Source organism: Aricia agestis, chromosome 9 (genome assembly GCF_905147365.1).
Source record: "Aricia agestis chromosome 9, ilAriAges1.1, whole genome shotgun sequence".
Lineage (NCBI taxonomy): Eukaryota > Metazoa > Arthropoda > Insecta > Lepidoptera > Lycaenidae > Aricia > Aricia agestis.
Genome location: NC_056414.1, coordinates 8,195,364 through 8,218,725, shown reverse-complemented (window position 1 = coordinate 8,218,725; position 23,362 = coordinate 8,195,364). Strand labels below are relative to the sequence as shown.

The 23,362-nt window shown below is 36.9% G+C and overlaps 1 protein-coding gene across 2 annotated transcripts in view; it reads right to left on the bottom strand.

Moving 5' to 3' along the window:
• Nucleotides 1-857: 857 nt before the first annotated feature.
• Nucleotides 858-23,362, bottom strand: part of LOC121730588 (lachesin) — a 92,727-nt gene continuing 70,222 nt past the window's right edge. For both annotated transcript variants that reach the window (XM_042119697.1, XM_042119698.1), the window contains exons 7-9: nucleotides 16,407-16,526; nucleotides 2,530-2,700; nucleotides 858-1,507 (exon numbers count right to left, since the gene is read on the bottom strand). In XM_042119697.1, the coding sequence (XP_041975631.1) occupies nucleotides 1,302-1,507; nucleotides 2,530-2,700; nucleotides 16,407-16,526 (497 nt within the window). In that variant the 3' untranslated portion in view covers nucleotides 858-1,301. The remainder of the gene's footprint in view (nucleotides 1,508-2,529; nucleotides 2,701-16,406; nucleotides 16,527-23,362) is intronic.

Genomic DNA, 23,362 nt, shown 5'->3' with positions numbered 1-23,362 from the left:
TTTTAATAGGTCGTGATTGTATTAATAAGTGTAATTTGGCTTTTTGTTCGATTAATGTTCCTTAATTCATTGTTGTTTTTTCTACAATTGTATTTCATGAGTTAAGATCACCAAATTTTATACCGTAACTTTACCATTTCGGTATAATAACTTTTAATCTTCGTTGTTAAGAAACGACGTTTTTAGTTTTCAACTATGATAAGGTCCTAAATATATTTCTATATGTTACAATAGTCATAGCCGGTATACAACCTTTTGTACAAAAACTATGCTTAACAACAAAAAACTAACCCGTATATATTTTCCTATACGATTACAAAACACGATATCGGCGGCTATTTTCCATCACCATTATCTACCTTATTAATAAAAATAGTTGTACCATGCTAATTCTAAAGGTGACTTTCCAATCTTTGCCCCAAGCGACCGCAACCGACAAAAATTAAAGTAAAATGCCACTTTATGACCTAAGCTGTAGGTTTGATTTTGCTCTAAGCCATTACAAAGCAGCGTCGACATGGGTCCCTGGACCTATGTCGGTAGAAAACGAAACACATAGGTCATGATGATAGGTCATGATGTAGTGTTAGTGTTAGTTTTTAGTATAATTGTATGTATGTTAGTCTATAAGGTATTTATAATATGGGCCAAGATGCCTGAATTAAATAAATAAATAAATAATAAAAATAAAGTGTCATTTTATTTGATTTTTTCTCGGTCGCGGTTGCTTGCGGTAAAAATCTAAAAGTCACCTTAAAGAGTCAGTTTACATTGCAACGTGACGCGTCGATAAAATTCGATGCATTTTCAAATTTTTTATTCAAAATTAAAATGAAATATAATCTATTTACTACACAAGTACGTACACAATACCTAGCATTAGTTTGCGACGTTACATTCAAGGTGAGCCTCATTCATGTTGTCTTTGTTAAATAAGTTGGAAAAGTCACATGGATTTTTTAACCGACTTCCGAAAAACGAGGAGGTTATATGTTCGGCTGTGGATATTTTTTTTTGCAATGCGTCCTCTTTATTTGACCTATGTTGAAAAAACACAATCGATTACGAATATCAGATATTCGTAATCGATTGTCAGAGCAGCTGAGCAGATTGTTGAGCAATCATAGATTCAATGATTGCTCTAGCATCGGACGCTATAGACGCAAGGTCCCAACGAGACTTTAACATTTTTATTAATAAGGCAGCGTTACAGAAATGTACATTTAAACGGTTTCACATTCCGGTAGGCTCAACTTGGAAGAACAATAAAAATACGATACGCAAAACTCTATGGGTAAAGTTTAGCGCACGGCGAGGGCTAGTGTTATTAAAAGAGCGTAGGGGGCGTCGAAGGGGGCGGCGGCAGGGGCGGGGGCGAAGTCTATGTCCTCGGCTCGGTCACCCTCCCGCAGGGAACCTTGGAGGCTCGAGCGCACGTCGTTCGTCTCGTCCAAAACTGAATCCAGGTCCTCGTCGACGCGCGACTTGCGATACGGCAGCTCCATTTCTATGGATGTGATATAGTATATTAACTGACAGTTGAACCCGGAAGCGGGCTCCTAGACGATCAATTTTACTCGTATTGTGAAATGTAACGTAGTGTGCAATATTATTGACCGTCTGGGGTTGATAATATTGAACGCGCTCGCCTTTCAATCTTATTGTCAAATAAATTGTTCAATAATATTGTTCAGTGATATTGCACAGTAAAATTCATCACCTAGCGGCCCGCTAGCTTAGCATTTTGACCGATTATCCCGCGGAAACTGTACACTTTTTTGGGATAGAAAGTATTCTATGTCCTTTCCCGGGTCCGTCAAATGCGCTTCAGCTGTTTAAAATTAAAAAGTTGAAAGTTCGTCCGTCTGTGTGTTAACACATATTTAAACTTTCATATAATAATATAAGAATAACTAAAGGAATCAAAAAGGAAAAAATAAAGGAGGAAAAAGGAAAAATGAGAAGAATGAAAGTTTTACGTTTCACGATTTTGACTTCTCGTATCGAGAGAAACTTATTACAACTAACTCTTTTAAGAAATCTTAATCAACATCTAATTTATAAAAATGAAGCAAGCAATAATATTATGCTGATCAGCTAGGTATGATTATGTCCAACTCCTGTTTGCTCCATCGGATGGGCGCTACGCAGTTCTACGTATTCGTAGCTACGTCTACGGTGTTGCTACGCGTCGTAGCGTGGCGTAGCTTAGTGTAATAATATTATAGTGTTTAATAGTAATCCCTGAATGCTTCCTCTTAAGCTTTATCCAATTTAGATGACAACAAAAATAGTTAACTTGTATAAAAATAAGAAAAGAAATAATTTATTTTGTTATTCAATTAGCCATAAGTAAGGTCCAAAATTTATAAAATACTTAAAAAAAGACATTAATGTCAAAGAAATAACTGCATTCTTAATATCTAGGGAACGTGTGCAACGATGATATCACCAAATCGAAACTACATAGCTTTCTATTATTAACTTGATTGTTGCCATGCTCCCTCACGTTTCCTATAGTACACGTACCATACAGTCGTATGTTCCCCTCAGCGTCACCGATGGAGTTCTTGGATATGCACTTGTACCCGCCGAGGTCGCTGCGCTGTATGTGTCGCACCACCAGCCGCATCTGCACGCTGTACGCCGAGCTGTTGATCTCAGACATCGCGTACTTGTCGTTGGTGATTATCATCTCGCCTGTATAAAAAAAAAAACATTTTTAAATGAATTTGGAATGATTGTTGGAATATTTAAGGGTCAATTCAGACCACAATGCAACGCGTAGATGCATTTTTTAAATTTCTACGGATGTGACAGATTTGCCAAACGTCTCAGTTCTCACGCAATTGAAATCTGGAAAATCCTTACAAAAAAAACCCACTATTCGCCTAACAATCCTGCATCGCGCTATCGAAGTTTCGAAGAACGGCAAGTTATATACAACGTCTGAAATAACGTCAGTGGGCTTCGGCCTGACCGAGCATGCTATCTCGCTCGGTCGGAAGATCTTCCTTTTCGGCCGCCACTAACAACGTTAAATTGGTGACCACCGACAAGAACACGCATCCTTCTGGACATCAATCATCATCAACACTCCTCGCCCCTCCGCACCACGTCAGCAGACATCAAGCATAACCGGGTCGCCTCGACCATAAGCCGCGTTGGAGGTCCGCGCCGGTCGAACCTGTGTCTGGCTTGAACGGGGCAGCCATAGGCTACAACGACCGGTCAACAAGCAGAGCACGGGGTCCCTCTCCTGGTCATTGCACGCGTAGCTTCGGCCCACACCTGACAACACAAGCGCATCGAAGAATACCACAGGTCTTCGGGGGGGAGTGATGTGGCGGTACCCACTATTCGCCTAACAATCCTGCATCGCGCTATCGAAGTTTCGAAGAACGGCAAGTTATATACAACGTCTGAAATGACGTCAGTGGGCTTCGGCCTGACCGAGCATGCTATCTCGCTCGGTCGGAAGATCTTCCTTTTCGGCCGCCACTAACAACGCATCTACGCGATGCGTTGCGGTCTGAATTAACCCTAAAAGTTTTTAAGTTGGGCCATGTCATATAAAGCGGAAACACACACACAACGGCAATTTTATGCGAATATAGTCCTCTTGACGTTTGTAATTGCCTATAATATGACGACCTCTGTGGCTCAGTGGTGAGCGCGTTGGTAGCTCAAGCCGGGGGTCGCGGGTTCGAATCCCGCCGACGGAACAAAAAGTTTTCAATGTTCCCGGGTCTGGATGTGTACCTATTAAATATGTGTATGATATAATAAAAATCTTAAATATATGTATGGTATAAAAGTATTAAATATATTTCCGTTGTCTGGTACCTGTAACACAAGTCCTTTAGGTACTTAGCACGGGGCCAGACTGACGTGGTGTGAAGCGTCCATAGATATTATTATTATTATTATAATATTATATTGGTCCATCATAATATGCCAATGTAGAGAGGTCACATTATACGTAAGGTATTGAAACATTAATAAATGTCATAATAATATTATGTAGCTCCTATTATAAAAATAACTTTGTTTCAAAGTTATAATAGCCAGCCAAAAATAAAAAGATTGGCCATTTCTAATATTTAAAAGATGTTACAAGAACAATTCACTCTTCTATACTAATCCATACTAATATTATAAATGCGAAAGTGTGTCTGTCTGTCTGTTACCTCTTCACGGCCAAATCGCTGAACCGATTTCGCTGAAATTTTATATGGAGCTACTTTCAGTCCCGGGAAAGGACATAGGCTACTTTTTATCCCGAAAAAAAAATGTACGGTACCCACGCGATAAACGAATTTTGGCGCAATGAAGTTGCAGGCGTCACGCGTCATCTAGTTTTTATTATATGTATACGAGTAAAATGCATAATGTTTTAGTGCCTGCCTAAATCTAGGCTAGTAAATAATAGATTTTAGAATTTTTGAAAAGCAATCAACGCTTTGATTGTGCATCAAATTATACAATAATACAATGGGCTCGATTTCTATTTTGGAAATCGGTTTCTGTTTTGCGGCTCACTGTCGCAATTCGATTACAACCCGACTATAAAATCTATTCAATCCGAGACTATCGGAATGTAATTCAGCTTTATGTAAAGTATTCGCAACTTTCTTTCGATCTCTTTCCTGCTTACGCCTATCTTACATTATTGCTTTAGTTAGATTATAAGGGAATATACAGTGTGTAACAAAAATAAGTGATAATACTTTAGGGTGTGTATGTGTTCCTTGTAGACAGTTCACTGTGAAAGTAGCAGATCTGAAAGACGATTTTTTTTTTCACTTTTGTATGGGCAAGGCCCCGAGCGTCACGAGTTTCCCCATACAAAAGTGAAAAAAATTTTGGTCTTTCAGCGCTGCTACTTTCACAGTGAACTCTCTATAAGGAACACGTACACACCCTAAAGTATTATCACAAATTTTTGTTACACCCTGTATAAAGTAACAAACTAATTTTTTAGTTCATGAGCATATTATTAAAAATAACTTTTTAATTAAAGTAGTGGCGATATTTTTTTTTACTTTTCTTAATTTTTTTTTGTTTAATATGATCCTGTTAATAAATTATAATTTAAAGGCATATTGTTTTAATAATTCATACGTAGAAGAAAATGATATTTTCAATTACTCAGTACAGACCGTTGTCTTTAATCGTAACAATAAAATATAATGATATTTACTTAAATAACATATTAGTAGTTACCTATATCCTAATATACTCATAGAGCATATTATACACGGGTTATTCGATAGTCGATGTGTTTCCGGTCATTTATGTGCAGGTACTTCCGGTTTGTGTCGATACCGGTGTGAAATATGTTCGACGGAACTATGACCTATGTTTTGATTATTCATTGTTCTAGCTTTTCATATTGTTTAGCTTTTTATTCTCTGTAAGTTCATTAAGGTTTTGTATCAAAATATTAAGTACCGACTTTTTATTTCCAAAAATAATTTTTATCATCGACAGGAAAACGTCTTTAACTTTTACTACCGAAAAAATGCATGTATGGATTGCAAAAATATTATTATTTTTTATTAGGTAAAATAAACATTAAACAGTAAACAACAACCTAATCCTATACCTAAATAGCACGTTAAACCTGCAAACGTTTACAGTACCAAAATTATTATAATATGCCCCAAAACCAGAATTTAACCGGCATGAAACAGCGCTTGCGCTGTGTTTCGCCAAGTGAGTGAGTTTACCGGAGGACCAATCCCCTAACCCCTACTCTATTCCCTTCCCTACCCTCAACTATTCCCTTCCCTTCCCTTCCCTACCCTCCCCTATTACCCTATTCCCTCTTAAAAGGTCGGCAACGCACTTGCAGCAGCTCTTCTGATGCTGCGAGTGTCCATGGGCGATGGAAGTTGCTTTCCATCAGGTGACCCGTTTGCTCGTTTGAACCCTTATTTCATAAAAAAATAATAATAAACAATTCATAATATTTAAGACATCTTCTAAATTTTATTACCAAAGGGCCACAGTACAGAAATACGCAGTATTTCGACTGGCTCTACATTAAAAATCGCTTGCATTCTTGTCTCGTTATGTTTGCGGCAACTTTTTTATTTCATCCGCAGCGGTCGTGGTTTATTTTGCCAGAGATATTTAATTGGAATTTTTTCCTTGTTTTCGCTCTGCTATATGAGAAATTTCATAACTTTCCTTATATGTGCACATAAAAGCTATTAAAAATATTTAAATTGTTTTTCGGTACGGAGTAATGTGGATAGATAACTTCATGGTAAGAAATCTTAAGCCCTGAAGAAAACGAGAAGAACATTCTATTGAAAAAATAAAATATTTTGTGATTTAATGTTAATGAACACAATTAATGTTAAATTTAGTTTCGCTTATGTTTTTCTTACTTTCACGCTAAAAACCCTTCTCCTCAACCTTTTTCTGTAGTACTTTATGCCATACATTTTTGTAGCCAATTTCGCATTAAGCATCTTAATGTAATCGTGTCGGCTCTTTGGAGTGACCGCAAATCTGCGGCGCGCTTGCAACTGACATCTTGTACAGCCGCAACGCCCTCCTTTTGTTTATTGACCGGCTAATTAATCGTATCAACTTGATAAATATGTCAATGTTGCGATTTAGCATACTGTTGTATCTTATAGTATGACAAAAAAATACGGGTTTAGGTAAATATAAACTCAAAGTTTACATTTTTAGTAATTGTTTTACCCTTAAAAACTTTAAATAAAATCACGATTTTTTATGTTAATACGTGAGCCAAAACTTTGTATCCCTTTTGACGAAAAATGGGGACACGTAGGTGGATGAAATTTTGCATAGTTATAGTTTATATGGTGAAGGAGTGCATCGAGCTACTATTATTTTGAAATTATGCTTTTATCATACATTTTTTAACAAATAAAACATTACACACACTACAACAGACACACTAGGAAAAATTACAGATTTTTGAGTGACAAGCGTATAAGTACATACGAATTATACTCTTTTATTTATGGTCGAAGTCTGTTGAGAACAAGGTGACAAATTGAAGATGTATTATAGTTTTTTTTATTGAATCTTAGAAACTATTAGACAATGCTTACACGGCCAGTCTGAGATCAGCGGAGTCCCAGAGACAAGAGTTGAAAAAATATGATAAAGTAAATATTTTTTTTACAAAATATAGATAGTAGTCGACTTATCATAAAGTAATCGTTGAAACTATGGTCGAATTTCGACCATTGGGCGATCTCTAGTTTCAATAAATAAGGTACACTAATACACACTTACTATTTGATTTCATGAAAAATAGCCTTCCTCTTTAGACGGGTATAGCTTTATATTGTTACCATTCAATCAATAGAAATAAGGTGTCATAACAATTTGCATCGAAACAGTGTAAAGTATAATAAAGTTGAACGACGTCCGTCACACCCATTCCATGTCCTGTCGCTTGTCGTGCTCGTCACAGCTCAGTATTACCTAATTTAATTTGTACTCGCCGCAATTTATGGCCTGCATAAGAGCCGTCCGTATTCACCTATATTGTCTATGTTGAATTGAAAATGTTTACGATCCCTGAACGGCCATGAGAAGAATGGTTTTGAAACATTGCTGCTCTTTTATAAATGCGGTTTCTCAGACATAAATTCTATAATCTTAATGACTTTTAGTAGTTTAGTAGTTTATAGCGTAAAAATCATTCAGAATCTATATATATATATATATATATATATATATCTATACACATATATAAAACTCAAAGGTGACTGACTGACATGGTGATATATCAACGCACAGCCCAAACCACTGGACCGATCGGGCTGAAATTTGGTATTTTAATCAATTCCACCCCCAAGGGGTTTAAAATAGGGGATGAAAGTTTGTATATAATAATACTTCTTAACGCGGGCGAAGCCGCGGGCAAAAGCTCGTAATATATATAAATATATTTTTCCTCTCGTTAGAAAAAAAAGATCTATGCAAGATGCAATTTTATCCATTCCTTAAAATCTACTTTTCTAATAGTTCGGTTACTTTTAGTCAAGGGCAGATCCATCTTAGGTCCAATAAGTTGTTTATTATGATTATCAAAACATAGTAAATACATAATGTGAAAGCACTCACGCTGACGCAGATAAATCCACACGAAACATGTTGTACAACGACATAGAACAATAGCAAAACGCAGAATAATGCACAGTTATCTATTGTATCATGCATCCAATCAATTTCAACGTAAACACGGAGTTTTGTACACCGAAAGAGAGTATAAAATTGAATTTTGTTTACGCGAATATTGTGATATGTAAGAGTAAATATCGCGAATAGCCTAAAGCAATTTGAAGCGGGCAGACTGGCGGTCTTTGTTGAATATCGGTCGGTAATAGAATTTGGCCGCTTTTTGCGCGGTCGGCCGGCCCGCGTAATGGCTCGGTTGCCTTTGTAACTGCATCTAAATCTGCCCCGCGTATCTGCCTAGTTATGGTATATTATTGCCCGCCGGTTTTTGCGTAACAATCGCTTTTTACTGATGCTATATTGGTTGACAAAAATCAGATTTTTGTGGGAAAAACATAATGCATTGAAAGGATAGACATTTTTGAATTCAATTTAGTTTTGACTTTGTTACTAATATTTTTGGACGTTCGCATGCGCGCCTTCTTAGGTTGAATGAAATTAAAACGTATCATTCTTTATGAGTTATCAGCCTGCTATATATGCGTGGAGGCCACAAGGGAAGATCTTCCGGCCGAGAGTGGTGGTATGCTCGGTCAGGCCGGAGCCCACGTAATACATCTCAACATCTCAGCTGTCGTATATATACCGACGCGCACAGAAAACTTCGATTCGAGAATTGTGGGTACCGCCACAGTACTAAACATTTTAGCTCAGCCTAATTTTTCCCGGTCCGCTGACTTTGTCATAGAACTTGGCACCAGACAAAGATAAGTTGACCAAGTTATTCACTCTATATAATTATGGTTTATAAGTAACTTTAATATCCCAAGTTAATTATCATGCAGCAGAACCGAAGAACATACGCAAACATGTCCGTTAAAAACACATTTAAGGCGCATTGCGAAAAAGTTTTATACGTTTTGTCGGTTTGGGCAAGCAGCTGCACATGTCGCGGGCTTCGTAAATCCATTCCTAACTCGACTTTAGTGGGCGGGCGTAGTTGGCCGCGTGTTAAACGCCGGCCGGTGATTTTGCCGCCTCTGGAATGTTCTGTGGAAAATTGCATGCGAATCCGCTTCGGAAATTTTGTGTTCTTTTGTTCGATATACAAATAGCATCTTATGGAACTTTTGAAAGATGACGTTTCTGAAGTGTTTTGGAAGCGAACCCGGAATTTTCCGTTTTGTGTTCTTTTGTTCGATATACAAATTGCATCTTACGGAACTTTTAAATGTCGTTTCTTATGTGTTTAAGAATTTTGAGACCTCAGAGGGTTGATGCGGAAAAACACAAAAGTGTTTTTCCGCATCAACCTATCTGATTGTAACCTTTTAAAACTATAGGAGCGAAGTTACTAACTCTCGAGAAAGAACTTAGGATCTGTTATTCCAAAAAAATGTAGGGATTTTACTGTAACTTGCACGAAGTTACGGAATAAATTTCCATTATAATGATAGCGTGAATTACATCTATTAAATAGAACACATAAATAAATAAGCAACGATATTATTACGCCAATAACGCAGACTACAATTACATCAGTAAGCTTGTAATCAATAAAATAGGCCGATCAATTTTACGTCCAACGATACCCGAAATAGTGGGCAATCAGCAGCCAGTAATTATGTCGGACGATAATATGGTAATTGGGAGAGAACACTTATTAAAGTTATTTACTATCATTATAAGTGTAACGCTATGTATAACTCGGATGTAGTTTGAGTTTACCTTGAACTTTAATGTTGTAACATAAATATATTTTATTTAGGCACTAGATGAAGCTCGCTACTCCGTTGCGCAAAAATTCGTCTATTGTGCGGGAACCGTACATATTTCCGGGATAAAAAGTATCCTATGTCCTTTCCCGGGTCTCAAAGTATCTCCATGCCAAATTTCAGTAAAATCAGTAGCGGTTCGAGCGTGAAGAGGTAACAGACAGACAGACGGACAGACAGACAGACACGCACTCAAAGATCTTAAACATAATATCAGTCAATCCTCTTACAGGGCGAGATGAGGACGTACAGAATAAACAAGACCCGAAGCTAATTTCGTTTTCCAGCGAGAAGTGTTATTTTCCATCAGTCACCTGGTCACTAAATAAATAAAGGTCCACCTGAGGGTGGCCCTGTAATGAAAAGTAATGTTACCTTTCGTTTTATTTAACTGATGATATTCGTTCTAATAACATAAATCAGCAAGGACCTCACATTTAATATAAAATACTAATAAAGAAGAAGTGTTTGTTTGTATCGAATAGACTCCGAAAATACTGAGGCAACTTTGATTTTAAATTTGGCAAATAGTCAGGAAGCCCTAGAACAATTTTTTTTATTACTATCAAGCTAATTTTTTGTGAGGGTACCGACTACCGTAGTCAACCAAGTTTTGTTGATTACAGAACCCTAACCAGCTGATTTTTTGTATATTGGTAGGGTAATAGTTATATAATTTAAGAGCAATATTGTCCTTCAAATAGAACAATCCATATTTTAGGACCATCAAATCAAAGTATGAAATCCTTTCTATCTCTGTTAGCTACTACTTTCAAGATTTTTCGCAGATAAAAATGTTGTTCGCCTCATCAAAATGAAGCTACTCACAAAAAAATAGCTTGATAGTAAAAAAAAAATGTTCTAGGGCTCCCTGACTAAAACGTATGGAGTAGTCTATGACGATGGACATATTATGCTACCTTTATCGCCACAAAATGTAGGATAAAGGAGTGAGCACACTGAGACGGGCCGTGCCGGGGCTCAGCGTGCCGGGGCTCATCGCAAAGATCCGCCTCCATACAATTTGTATGGACGCGGAAATCCGCTGCGCCCCGACACAGTGTGCGATACGCGCATCCGTATCCATACAAATATGGAGGCGGATTTTTGTGATGAGCCCCGGCACGCTGAGCCCCGGCACGGCCCGTCTCAGTGTGCTCACTCCTTTACAGTGTTCGCAACTTCTTTGTTGGTAAAATGTTTAAAGAATTTAAAAGCAAAAAATACTATCTATAATTGTTATGCTGGTATTCACCAAAAAACTAGGCTACACCTTTGTGCAGGTTCGATCCCGGGTGGAGGCGTGTACCAATGAGACATTATCTGATCTCAAGTACATAGTACGGACGCTCATACGGTGAAGGAAAACATCGTGAGGAAACCCGCACATAGTTATTCCCAGACGTTTTGACTAGTTCTTTCCTCTGGACTAGGCCGACTATGTTGCGAGAATGCCGTATGTGCTTGGGCAACCATACGGACATTTAAAAATCTTGTCCCAGGCACAACAGTACTTGAGGAGTGGTTACTTCGCTCTGAAAATACTGTATAAATCATCCACAAGTTCCACAACGTATGTAAAGGCCTAGTTTTTATTTACCAAAAAAGTAGGATACTACTTTTGGATTTATTTCGACATAAACGAAAACAAAGTTAAATATTGTGTGTCATAATACAATTTATTTAAACATCACACAATAACCGCAAAAGTAATAAATTATATAATAGGTACTAATCGACGTATTTTTACATTAAGGACTAAGGAATTCAGAATTTGGATAACTCAGGTTAGAGTTAGGAGGAAAGACCTATTTTTAATAAAGCTTATTTAATTTATTTTGTCTTGTCTATTTTGGGATATTAAAATATGTTTCATTATCCCAAAATTGACAAAATACGTAATACCTTAAATTTAGTTTTTTTATGAAACGGGTCGCCTGATGGAAAGCAACTACCGTCGCCCATGGTTCTAGCCAAATTGGACTCAGGTAGACGATTCATTAACTGTAAGCGCTTTCCTTACATAAAAATTTAATTACTTCAGATTCTGCTGCATAATTATATTTGATGGCGCGAAATAACAGTCTAGTTTTATTATATCGTACCCTATAATTTATACCTTAGCGCCTATTAAATCTGAGTAATATTCGTAATGAAAATCCACCATGGCAATAAGGCATATTTTATTCTTTAAATACTACGATAAAATCGCCGTAACTCAGCCACTACCCCCGTAGCCTGTCAGGGGATGTAGTAGAAAAATGAATAATGATCAATTTAATGACTACTTTAACGCTTTCAATGTGCTTTATGAATAACGAAATTAGTTGCTTATTCCGTTCTTGAGTTCCGCGGAGTTAATAGGCTCAGTGAGTTACAGCCCGCTCATAAATGTCTGCTCTTTAAGTTTAACTTCATCTATTATTATATTCCGTGTTACGATTGCAAGACTTATGGTTCCAAGGCTTGGTTCTTTCTATTATATTCATAAAATATAATATTATTGTTTATACGTGATTAAATAGTTCAGTCAATAAAGTAGTTGTAGAATACGTGAGCGGGAACCTAAGTGATTTTGGCTGGAACTTATTTAGGGTGCTTAAGGACAAAACATACTAAAAGTCCTGACGTCTATAAGGAGGTGAGCCAGAGGGAGGGGAGGGTGACAATGGTCTCGATTTTTGATTTTTGGCTAATAACTAAAAAACGATGCGTTGTAGCAAAAATTTTTTGTCGTAAGTATTTAGGTGTAGAGGTAGGGTTTTGGGTAATAAAAAGTAATTAAATAAATATGTGTATATCATAAAACCTTACTTTTCCGAGTTTTTTTTCTCTTGTCGTGAATTATAATCTAATATACATAAGGGCGAACGAACGGAACGAACATAGCCGGACCAGACTGGATAGAATTAGCGGGTGACAGAAATGTATGGCATTCTCTGGAGGAGGCCTTCACCTGAGAAGGGGTTCTTGCTCACACTAACTGACAAAATTTTGTATTAAAAACTGTATCAAATTACTTGACATTAATATTTTGACTTGACTCATGTCATAACTTATATATAATTTTATTAATTTAATTTGAACTTAATTATATTTTGACCTGACTACTGCTTTGAGTTATGACGTGTTTAAATTTATATCTAATTTGCTATTTTGAACAACAGAATGATGATTACATCATTCTGTTTGGATTAAAGTTATACATTTAAGCAATGAAGTAATTATACTTCATTGCTTAAATGTATAACTTTAATCCAATTAATTTAATTCGAACTTAATTATATTGTGATTTAATCGATCAAATTGTAATTGTAATTAGCAAGAAATAAAAGGCTTTTTTATTTATTTATTATACATAAGAGAGTCTTGAGAACGGCTAAGTTGACTCGGTTCATTTAATTCAGCTGGAAATAAGACAGGATACTTTTTTATTTTTTTTCCCGTGAAACATGGTATAAAATATCTGATTCTTACTGCCGTAGAAATAAGATCGAAATGTGATACACCGGATCTGTCAAGTACAGATAATACGGCAGATCTATACGCCGTACACCTGTCAAAATATCGATCCGTTCTAGTCTATTGGAGTTACGATTGACGATGCAAATTCCAATTCCCTGGGCGTATAAGACGACTTTCGAGGACCATTTATTAGATGCACAAGTTCTACAATAAAATTGTCCGTTAATGTTTATTTATTATTTTGTTTTAGTCAAGTGAATTTTTATTTTCTTAATAACGATTTATATTCTAGGAGATGTATGTTGACAGATAGAGTATGGAGTTACTTACAGATAAGCTGTGGATAGCCTATCCGGCACTTATCAGGAAGTGGTGAAATATGCCCTAAAGTATTATTACACAATATTATTTTTTCGAACGTAGGTCTCCCCAATGAGCGCCAACCATCCCGATCTTGAGCCGGGTTCAGCAGTGGAGGGCAATAGCACAATTCAAGAGGCTGATGTTGATGATTTATATATATTTTTTTAAAGTAAAAATTTCACCGTCGGCCAATAATTTATTTGGAATGATAATAGATAAACTTTTAACCAGAACCAGAGCCACAAAGGTAAGAATTAGTAGTGTCGCATGCGAGCTCTGAGAAATCAAGAATAATTTTGCGCAGGAGAGAGTTACGCTGCGTTTCCACCGGAGCTCAGCTCAGCTGAGTTGCGAGGAATGTGTTTTACAAGAATCGCGCTAAACGTGGTCAGGCACATGAAGCGTTTCTATTGGTTCTTAAAAACACCTTCGTCGCAACGCAGCTTAGCTCAGCTCCGGTGGAATCGCAGTAAGGCTGCGTTTCCACCGGAGTATACGTTGCTCGTATCGTAACTCTCCCCTGCGCTCCGCTCGCCTCCACCCTTCACCTGAGAAGGGGTTCTTGCTCACACTAACTGACAAAATTTTGTATTAAAAACTGTATCAAATTACTTGACATTAATATTTTGACTTGACTCATGTCATAACTTATATAATTTTAAATTCTATTAATTTAATTTGAACTTAATTATATTTTGACCTGACTACTGCTTTGAGTTATGACGTGTTTAAATTTATATCTAATTTGCTATTTTGAACAACAGAATGATGTAATTACTTCATTGCTTAAATGTATAACTTTAATCCAATTAATTTAATTCGAACTTAATTATATTGTGATTTAATCGATCAAATTGTAATTGTAATTAGCAAGAAATAAAAGGCTTTTTTATTTATTTATTATACATAAGAGAGTCTTGAGAACGGCTAAGTTGACTCGGTTCATTTAATTCAGCTGGAAATAAGACAGGATACTTTTTTATTTCTTTCCCGTGAAACATGGTATAAAATATCTGATTCTTACTGCCGTAGAAATAAGATCGAAATGTGATACACCGGATCTGTCAAGTACAGATAATACGGCAGATCTATACGCCGTACACTTGTCAAAATATCGATCCGTTCTAGTCTATTGGAGTTACGATTGACGATGCAAATTCCAATTCCCTGGGCGTATAAGACTACTTTCGAGGACCATTTATTAGATGCACAAGTTCTACAATAAAATTGTCCGTTAATGTTTATTTATTATTTTGTTTTAGTCAAGTGAATTTTTATTTTCTTAATAACGATTTACATTCTAGGAGATGTAATTTTGCAGACGGATTAAGAGTCTAAGGGGCTGTTTCACCACTTCCTGATAAGTGCCGGATAGGCTATCTGCAACTTAACTTGACAGATAGAGTATGGAGTTTCTTACAGATAAGTTGTAGATAGCCTATCCGGCACTTATCAGGAAGTGGTGAAATAGGCCCTAAAGTATTATTACACAATATTATTTTTTCGAACGTAGGTCTCCCCCAATGAGCGCCAACCATCCCGATCTTGAGCCGGGTTCAGCAGTGGAGGGCAATAGCACAATTCAAGAGGCTGATGATGATGATTAATATATATTTTTTTAAAGTAAAAATTTCACTGTCGGCCAATACTTTATTTGGAATGATAATAGATAAACTTTTAACCAGAACCAGAGCCATAAAGGTAAGAATTAGTAGTGTCGCATGCGAGCTCTGAGAAATCAAGAATAATTTTGCGCAGGAGAGAGTTACGCTGCGTTTCCACCGGAGCTCAGCTCAGCTGAGTTGCGAGGAATGTGTTTTACAAGAATCGCGCTGAACGTGGTCAGGCACATGAAGCGTTTCTATTGGTTCTTAAAAACACCTTCGTCGCAACGCAGCTTAGCTCAGCTCCGGTGGAATCGCAGTAAGGCTGCGTTTCCACCGGAGTATACGTTGCTCGTATCGTAACTCTCCCCTGCGCTCCGCTCGCCTCCACCCCTACCGCTTCTGATTCTTAGCGCAGTGTACATAATAATATAATGTAAATGTAAGGATCGGTTAAAATCAATATAAAAGCGTCCGTCCGTCTTGACGGATGTTGTTCGTAGAACTGATGTTGTTGACGAATGTTGTTCACGCGTTTCGCCCAAACACCTGAGCATCCTGAGGATGCGTCGAGGTTTTCAACCTGCATGGTGATGAGGGGCCTTGCACGGATTTGCCAACATTATTGCTTTTATGGTGGTGGTGTTTGCAGGTTCTTGCATGCGAGTGTACGCATCGGCAGTGTGGGGGAGGAGGGAGATGCTGTACGCATGCCTATGCATACACTCACTCATTTACTTAAAGGTTAGGGTTTATTTCGCGAAATATTGCTAAAAATAATAACAAACTAAATTTTAAGCTTTGGATTTCCGCAAAGTATCGCCTGATTCTATTAACTATGTAAGTTCGGGTCACATTGAAACGTGGTAATAATTGTGCTAAACATATTACATTTTGAACAATGATGCGATAAAGAAAACGTGTTGGCTAGGGGTTTTGATCGGCAATCGTCAGGCGACTTACTGCTTGTTTCCCAGTCATATATTGTAAAGTTTTGCCAGTGATGTAACGCCTATGAACTCACCGTTCTCCCTCGTCCAGTAATTAATCGCTTTGGGTGACGCCTCCACGTGACACTGCAACGTGACGTCCGTGCCGGTCGGCGCCCCCACCAGCTGGTTGGGCACTTGGACCAGCGGGTGAACTGGAAATGACAATCACATTAATAATATTCGTATCACTACTAGGCGCGGAGTAATAAAGTAAAAATACTAAAATACCCGACTGTATTTGTGATATGCTCAACGTTTTGACACCTTTCAAGCTATGGTCCATCCAGTTTAACGACTGCAGAGCGTGCTAATTATACAAAACATATTCTCCTTTGCGCCGACACGCTGTAGCAGAACGTATTAGCTTCATGGACCACCGTTGTAGCTGTTGTACCCATAGCCGAGAAACCGATAATAGCATACTAAGTTAACGTATTGTACAGTAGTACCCAGCTTTACGCGAGGGGTACGTTCCGGAAAAAATCGCGTTAACTGAAATTCGCGTATATCAGTATTTATGATTAAACTAGGTAAAATTTAATAAAATAATCGGCCAAGTGCCAGTCAGACTCGCGCACGAAGGGTTCTGTACCGTTATAGAGCAAAATAATTAGGCCAAAAATGGTGTTTTTTGAATAGGAGCCCACCTTAAATGTTTATTTTATTTTAATATTATTATTAATTAAAGTAAATATATAATTAAAGGACTTTGTGAAAATTTCATGTCCTTACCTGTTGCCATTATTGATATCGAGCAAAAAAGCCAAAAAAAATCACGTTTGTTGTATGGGAGCCACCCTTATACGAGATTTATACTCGCGCCTCGTGGCTCGGCTCACGGCGCGTCTCGCAGCTCGCGTCGAAGCGCGAGTGTAAACACAAAGCTCGCGTCCCCCTTGAGCTCCTTTGGAAATCGCTCCCGACGCGAGCCCTGCGAGCCGCGAGCCGCGCCGCGAGACGAGCCGCGAGCTCGAGTTTACACTCTGGGCTCGCGGCGCGTCTCGCGGCTCGCCTCGAGGCTCGCGCGCGTGTGTGTAACGAGTATTAAATATTAATGTTATTTTGTTTTCAGTATTTTTTGTTATAGCGGCAACAAAAATACGCAATTTGTGAAAGTTTCAGAAGTCTAGCTATAGCGGTTCTTGAGATACAGCCTGGAGACAAACAGACGGACAGACATCGAAGTCTCAGTAATAGGGTCCCGTTTTTACCCTTTGGGTACGGAACCCTAAAAAGTACGAATCATTTTAATTCTAAAGGCACTTTATGCAATATAATATACAATTAACCATAACACGCAACAATGTTTTCAATTGTTTGACACACGGTCAAGACACAGTTATCATCCCTGTCTATAATACTGATGACTACTTTTATGTTTATACGCACTTTTTCGAGTAGCGCTATGATTTTAAATTTCACGTTATAGTGAAACCGCACAAAACGGGGTCGCGTAAAGCGGGGTATTACTGTATTAGAAATAATATAAAATAGGAGAGCTTGCCAATGAACCATGTAAATACTATGCCTCAAAAATAACCGACGTAAAGCGCTCGCAATATGTTGTGAGGGTTAAAAGTTGAGGATTACATCAGTTCTGTAAAACCAATGAAACAATGTTTATAAACATTTCAAAGTAATATATTTTCTTTAGCTTATTTTTAAGCCACTCCGATGCAAAATTTCACGTAGATTCGACGAAACAAATACTTAATATTATAATGATACACTGCAGTACTGCAAACATTTCGTTCGCGGCGCTGACAGAATCCACACCGCTCAACTTACACAGCGTGTTCATAATATGCATAAATAAAATTTTATGTTAAACCGTTATCAATTTTTCCGCAAACGACAATCCGCAAAATGTGCTCACGAATACGTTATGTCAAGCTTGTCCGACAGAAATAGGTGGAAATATACCTTCACTCAGTATTTTAAAGTTCAAATTATCTTGAAGTCATAATATTATTTTGTTTCAGAATGCAACTTGTATAAACCAGAAGGTTTAAAGCTTATGAGTATAAACTAAGTGACTGTGTTTACTGTTTGGCCTACGCAGTGGAAATATTTTTTACCTGCGACTTGCACAACCGTCAAATGTTAGGTTATCCTCACTTTAGAATGGGTTAAGTGAGGATACATAATATTATAATGTTATCTAGAACTTACTTTGTGTGTAATGTGTATTGACGGGGTACATACCCCCACATATAAGGATAGAAAAGAATATTATACAAAACGATTCCAGTTAGGTCGGCCTGCTATCTGGCCAACTGGATAAATCAGCCTCTCACAAGTCAAAATCACAGCCACAGTATATACTCGTAAAATCACAGTATTTTTATAGATTGTTGGTTAAAATTGGAATATATTTCTGTAAAAGTTTTTAAAATTAGAATTTTCAAAAGGGCTTATGTTGAAAATGTTAACCGATGTGTTGCCGCATTGATATACTGTGAACATGGTGCAGTTCTAAATGCACATAAACTGCGGTTTCGGCCGCATTTTTGTTTAAACAGCTCCCCATTTGCATTTATTTGCAGTGGAATGTTTGTATGCGTTACTAGATGCAGACTTGAGCCTTTTGCATTTCACACATTGGGTTACATGCACAACGTATTAAATGTTATTTGGCTTGGCATGCGATTCAAATGCTACTTTAATATATTTGGCTTCACCAAAACGAGAATTTATACGCGTTTTTATGCGAATTATCAACGTTTTTGGAAAGGTTTATTTGAATATAAACTTTTAAACACTATGTAGTGTCCAGTCAGGATAAGTTTTACAAATGCAAGTATTTTAAAACTTAGAAACCTATTGTTGAATTGGTTACTGTCTACTTATTTTAGTCTGGGTTTTTTACAATGTAATGTTATTTTCTTCGTTCTTCGCATTTATGAAAGAGGCACAATATTTTAAGACCGTTTTGTTCCCGCTTGACTTTTTTTGTTACCGCCCTATAAACTTTACGCGCGAAGCCAGCATCTAGATTCCATACAGCCATAAAGGAGACCATCTAATTTAAATGTTTTTATTGAAATAGCCTGTCTACTCGCCACTTCACTTCGTGGTAAAACACTGCGTCTGTCAGGTGTTTACTCAGAACATTATTCCGAGCTACAACCGAGCTGGACTAACGGTTTGTTCAGCTTCGAATTTACTCCTCGGCTACTTATAAAGTTAGTTTAATTAATTAGATGGTTATTTCATTATGAAATGACTGCGGTTAGGTTGTTTCTGTTCGGATTGAGGGAAAGCCTACGCGAATCAAATATATCTTTTTGATCTGTTGTAGTATTAGTTTTGAAGTCATTTTACATTTTTAACAGATATCATAGTCATGATAATATAATAAGATATTAGTACTAATTTTGATTCGCTCTTGAAATTGATTCTAGTGAACTCTAACATTTTTCAAACATAGTTATTAGTTATTTACTTCTTACATTGAATTCGAATATATAACAAACTCAAAATATATTGTATTTTGAAGCATTAAAATATCAATGCAAAGGAATCCTAAAGCTCAAACATTCCGACTCCAACATAAAAATACAAGACGCAAAAGTTTACAACTTTAAGTACCCTTTAACTACCAGTACGAAAAAAATTCGAGACGGATTATTGTGCAAATGTAAGCGAGCGTGCCGACATCCCCTTAAGCCTGTTTAGAGTAAATTAAGGAAAACGGAATTCCCATCGACTCTAGATCGCAGCTTATTTGCGGTTATTCTCTTTGACCGTCGTTAAGATCCTTCGGCCGGCTTTTACAACTTCGAGTGGCCAATTTAGTAAAAATATGGACGATCAAAATATTTCTAATTAACTGGAGATGATAATTTTCGTTGAAATTGGACGGAATTTTCTAATCAGTGGGTGTTGAAGCCTATTGTTTGGTTGCCATTATCCTTGGAATAGGTAAAGGTTTTAAGCATATTAGTTATAAGTACCAAAGTAGCGGACACGACAGTCGTTGTCCTCTACACATGTCTTAAAGATACACTTTTGAAATAAGCTTTTGTAATCTGGACCAATTAATGGAAATAATATTGTAAAATATTCTCGAACATCCGAACGTTTCGTCAAAAAATTAACAGGAGTGGAGATTATCTTCGATCAACATTATTAATATGATTACTAAATGAGCCGTAGATTATATTTAGGTATAGCTTTATAGGTATAATATATACCTTTATTATGTTTAGGTATAGTAACACGTCTTATAAAATTTCTCAAACGCAGCATCATCACATAATCATGATGATTATCAAATTACTTTTGGGAGGCCTAATTAAGTAATTTCGAGATAGATCGGAATTTCCGCAGCAATCAAAAGTTACGGGGAGTTTTCTCGAGGATTCCGCGCGGCATTCTTCCCGTGACACTTTGATTAACCGAACGCACACTCGAGTGTTCTCGGAGGTACTCGTGTACCTTAAATATTGGAGTTTGCCGTTCGATAGTTTTCAATTAAAATCAACTTATTTATGCGACTGTACAACTGATGTAGGTACGATGGTACATCAGGAAATTGATTCCTAGGCAATTGACGGACCTACGTTATGTGGTCGGCTTATGTCAATTCTGTTAGCTGTGATCGGTCGGATGAGTTTGACTTAAGCTTAACACAACTAAATTACTTAGGTCCGCCACCTGCCTAGTGCCTAGGAATCAACTTCTCTGAGTACTTTATTCATATTGTAGTTATGACGTTGATGTTAAACTCTAGCAATTATTCTCAGAGACAGTTAATGATTAGGCCCGATTTATATGCATCCGCGCGAACAAGCGACTTAACCGCTTCACCGCTAGGTCACAAGCAGTGTATGTAACGATTTATTGAAATTGTTTGTGACCTCGCAGTGTAGCGGCCACAAAAGGGGCTCGTTCGCGAGGACGTATATAAACAAGTTTTATTTATTTAGAGTGAGTGCGGTCGTTACAAAAATAACCCATTACTGAAGTGTAAAGATCTATTCAATTTCAATTTCTTCTTATTTACTTACTTCCAAAACAGATTTCTTTTATTTAAAGTTTAAACTAATTATTTAAAAACAGTCACGTCGAAAGCTCATTCGATGGAACACAGTTTATACGAAAATTCTCTTCACAAAATGGAATAGCTATTCCAAAAATCGATACGCTTCCTAATGTAGATATGATACTGCGAGTGATTCTGACCGCAGCGCTGGTGCACCAAAAACGTGCAGGATTTACCTTGCTACCTTACTAATCTTACCCAGCTGCGGTTTCACTAGTTTTGTTACGGTTCTGCATACGTGAAAATTCCGTATGTTGTCTCAAATGAATACGAGCGCGGCGTATACTTAGTTGTTCCTTTATTTTTGGGATATAAAAATTTGAAAAAACACTTTGGCATAAGTGAAACCCCAGAACACGTAGACGTTTCAAACATTTCATAATACGGGAAGAAAAGTAAATCGCGGGCACAGCGAAGAGGAAGGAATATTTTTCGGCTTATAATTAACTGATCACCAGAAATAGTAACATTTCACAGACAAAAATAGTAAACGATCACCAAAATACAGACCACCATTTTAATGTAAAATGATAACCAAAGATTTAACATCTTAAAACCAAAAATAGTAAATGATCACCAAAATAAGTAAATTATCACCAAAATTAGTAAATGATCTCCAACATTATACTAGCATTTTAAAGTAAAATGATTACCAAAATTAGTAAATGATCACCAACATTATACTAGAATTTTAATGTAAAATGATCACCAAAGATTTATTATCTCGCTATCCTATTTATGCAAAATGACTCCAAATAAATCATTGTTACTTAAACCAAAAGTAGTAAACGATCACCAACATTATACGTTAGCATTTTAATGTTAAATTATAAACAAATATATTTTTATTTAGCAAATATCCTACTAAAGAGAAGAAGACAGAGAGACGGACAGACAGACATTAAAGTCTTAGTAAAAGATTCCCGTTTGTACCCTTTGGGTACGGAACCCTAAAAACGGGACTCGCTTACTGAGACTTCGATGTCTGTCCGTCTGCCCGTCCGTCTGTCTTTTTCTAGGGCCTAGGCTGTATCTCAAGAACCGCTTCAGCTAGACTTCTAAAAATTTTACAAATTGTGTATATCTGTTGCCGCTATAACAACAAGCACGGTACTAAAACAAAATAAAATTATTATTATTATTATTATTTCCCATACAACAAACGTTATTTTTTGGCCTTTTTTGCTCGATATCAATAATAGTGTAGGCTACGAGAGGAGGAATTTAGAATAAAATTCTAGATGTACGAGTAAAGTCACGGTATATTAACGGAAGAACACAAATACAGAAAAACTAAAATAGACTAAAAATTATCCGCCGACAATTCTCTTTATATACAATGAAAAAACAGTTGAAATTCGAGGCGTCGCTTCGCCATAGACACTTCCTTTTTCCTGAGAAACATAGACATTAACCTTTCTTTTTTTTACATTTCTAAAATGTGGCAAGGTGCAGTACGGTGGCGGTCGCGTCGCCAACAAATGGCAAGCGGTAGGCGCGTTGATATTTTCGCAAAGGCCTTGATTATAATTATTATATTTTAACTTGAATAATTAGGTAATAATAATAATAAAAAAATAATTTAAAAGGGGCTCCCATACAAAAACACAATTTTAGGTCTAATTTTGCTCTATAACGGTACGGATGTAACCTCCCTCCATGTCCGACTCACACTTGGCCGACTATTTTGTCAATAATATGCTTACATGTTTTGTCAATCGTAGTGATTTATTTGGACAGAAATATCGCATTCATTTGCTCACAAGGATTTGGTGATCATTTACTATATTTGGTGATCATTTACTATATTTAGTGATCATTTACTAAATTTGGTGATCATTTACTATATTTGGTGGTCATTTACTATATTTGGTGATCATATACTATATTTGGTGTTCGATTACAATTTGAAGTGTTGTCATGACTAAAATAGCTGGGAGT